Source organism: Gekko japonicus, unplaced genomic scaffold (genome assembly GCF_001447785.1).
Source record: "Gekko japonicus isolate JY-2015 unplaced genomic scaffold, Gekko_japonicus_V1.1 scaffold6515, whole genome shotgun sequence".
In the NCBI taxonomy this organism is placed as follows: Eukaryota; Metazoa; Chordata; class Lepidosauria; order Squamata; family Gekkonidae; genus Gekko; species Gekko japonicus.
Genome location: NW_015166645.1, coordinates 26,095 through 27,372, shown reverse-complemented (window position 1 = coordinate 27,372; position 1,278 = coordinate 26,095). Strand labels below are relative to the sequence as shown.

General features: G+C 55.2%; 1 protein-coding gene across 1 annotated transcript in view; it reads left to right on the top strand.

Annotated features, from left to right (window-relative positions):
* The first annotated feature begins 327 nt into the window (after positions 1–327).
* COPS8 (COP9 signalosome subunit 8) overlaps positions 328–1,278 on the top strand; it is a 13,519-nt gene continuing 12,568 nt past the window's right edge. Inside the window, exons 1-2 of the mRNA XM_015412410.1 lie at positions 328–484; positions 756–827. Of these exons, the coding sequence (XP_015267896.1) occupies positions 395–484; positions 756–827 (162 nt within the window). The 5' untranslated portion in view covers positions 328–394. The remainder of the gene's footprint in view (positions 485–755; positions 828–1,278) is intronic.

Genomic DNA, 1,278 nt, shown 5'->3' with positions numbered 1-1,278 from the left:
TTACTGCTACAAGCAGACTAACACGGCTACCCCCCATCTTGATCTATCTCCTTTTACATTTAGATATTTGCTGAATTCTGCCATAAAAATCCGTTGTTCGTCTTGTTTTACATTTTATGTATTGAGGGAGGGAGAAGACCGAGCGCTTGTGGGCGAGTGCGTCAGGGCGCAACATCTCAGAGTCAGGATCCTGCCCTGGACCACACTGCAGGGGCGTCGGCGTCGAAGGACACGCCCTCCACGCCACTAGAGGTCGCCAGAGCCTCTCTGGGAGCGCCCCGCGCCCCTCTCTATGACTCAGCAGTCCCAGCGCGCCGGAATCGCGTCACCCGCGCGCCGGAAGCGGCGTCCGAGCCCCCTGCCTCGTTCGGGAGGCGAGAGGGAGGCGAAGAAGATGCCGGTGGCGGTGATGGCGGCGGCGGGGGGGAGCAGTGCCCACGCACATCGGAAGCTGCTGGAGCAGTGCGAGACGCAGGAGCTGGAGGTGCCGGCATGGGGGGAAGGGGACAGGGGAGGCGGACGCGTGACTTTCTCGTCTCGTGCGCACCGGACCGACTCGCGTCTCTGTTGGCGCTCGCCCTGAGTGGCCGCGCTTCCTCGGGGCTCCTCTCTCCAGTTCAGGCAGCTGTATGTGGAGAGCATGTGGAAGAAGCCTGGCGCTGTGTGCGTCGGCGAGGGGTGGGATTGCAGCGCGGGTTTCCTGGCTCTCTGTGGCGTCAGGATGTAAACAGATCCCCTCGTTTCCTCCCTGCCAGGCTCCAGGAGGGATCGCGACGCCGCCCGTCTACGCCCAGCTCCTCGCGTTGTACCTTTTGCATAATGACATGTAAGTGAGGAGGATTCTTTTTGGTATCCCCCGAAAATAAGGACAGCAGTTTGCCAGCTCTTGCTTCTTTGCTTTTTGAAAAACGTTTAGAATTTCCCCCACACAAATGGCGATGACTCGAGCAATGTGTGTGAAATGAGAGGACCACTTTACAGAAATGTAAAGGCTGCCTGGGTGACTTGGTGGATGATAGTTGTTTAATGGGGAAGAATTGTTGCTCTGAAGTAACTGTAGAGTTGGTTTGCATTGACTACCATCCACCAAGTGTGCAGTGTTATCATCAAATGCTCCCCTCCTGCCTGGCAACTCCAGACAAGCATCTTTATGGTGTATATTTATTTCAGACATACATGCATTAAGTGAGAGACAAATTCTTAATGTTTGGTTTGACTTCTGGTTGCTGTGGCCCATTTTTTGAAGGGACTGGGGAATAATTTGAGGATCAGGAATTA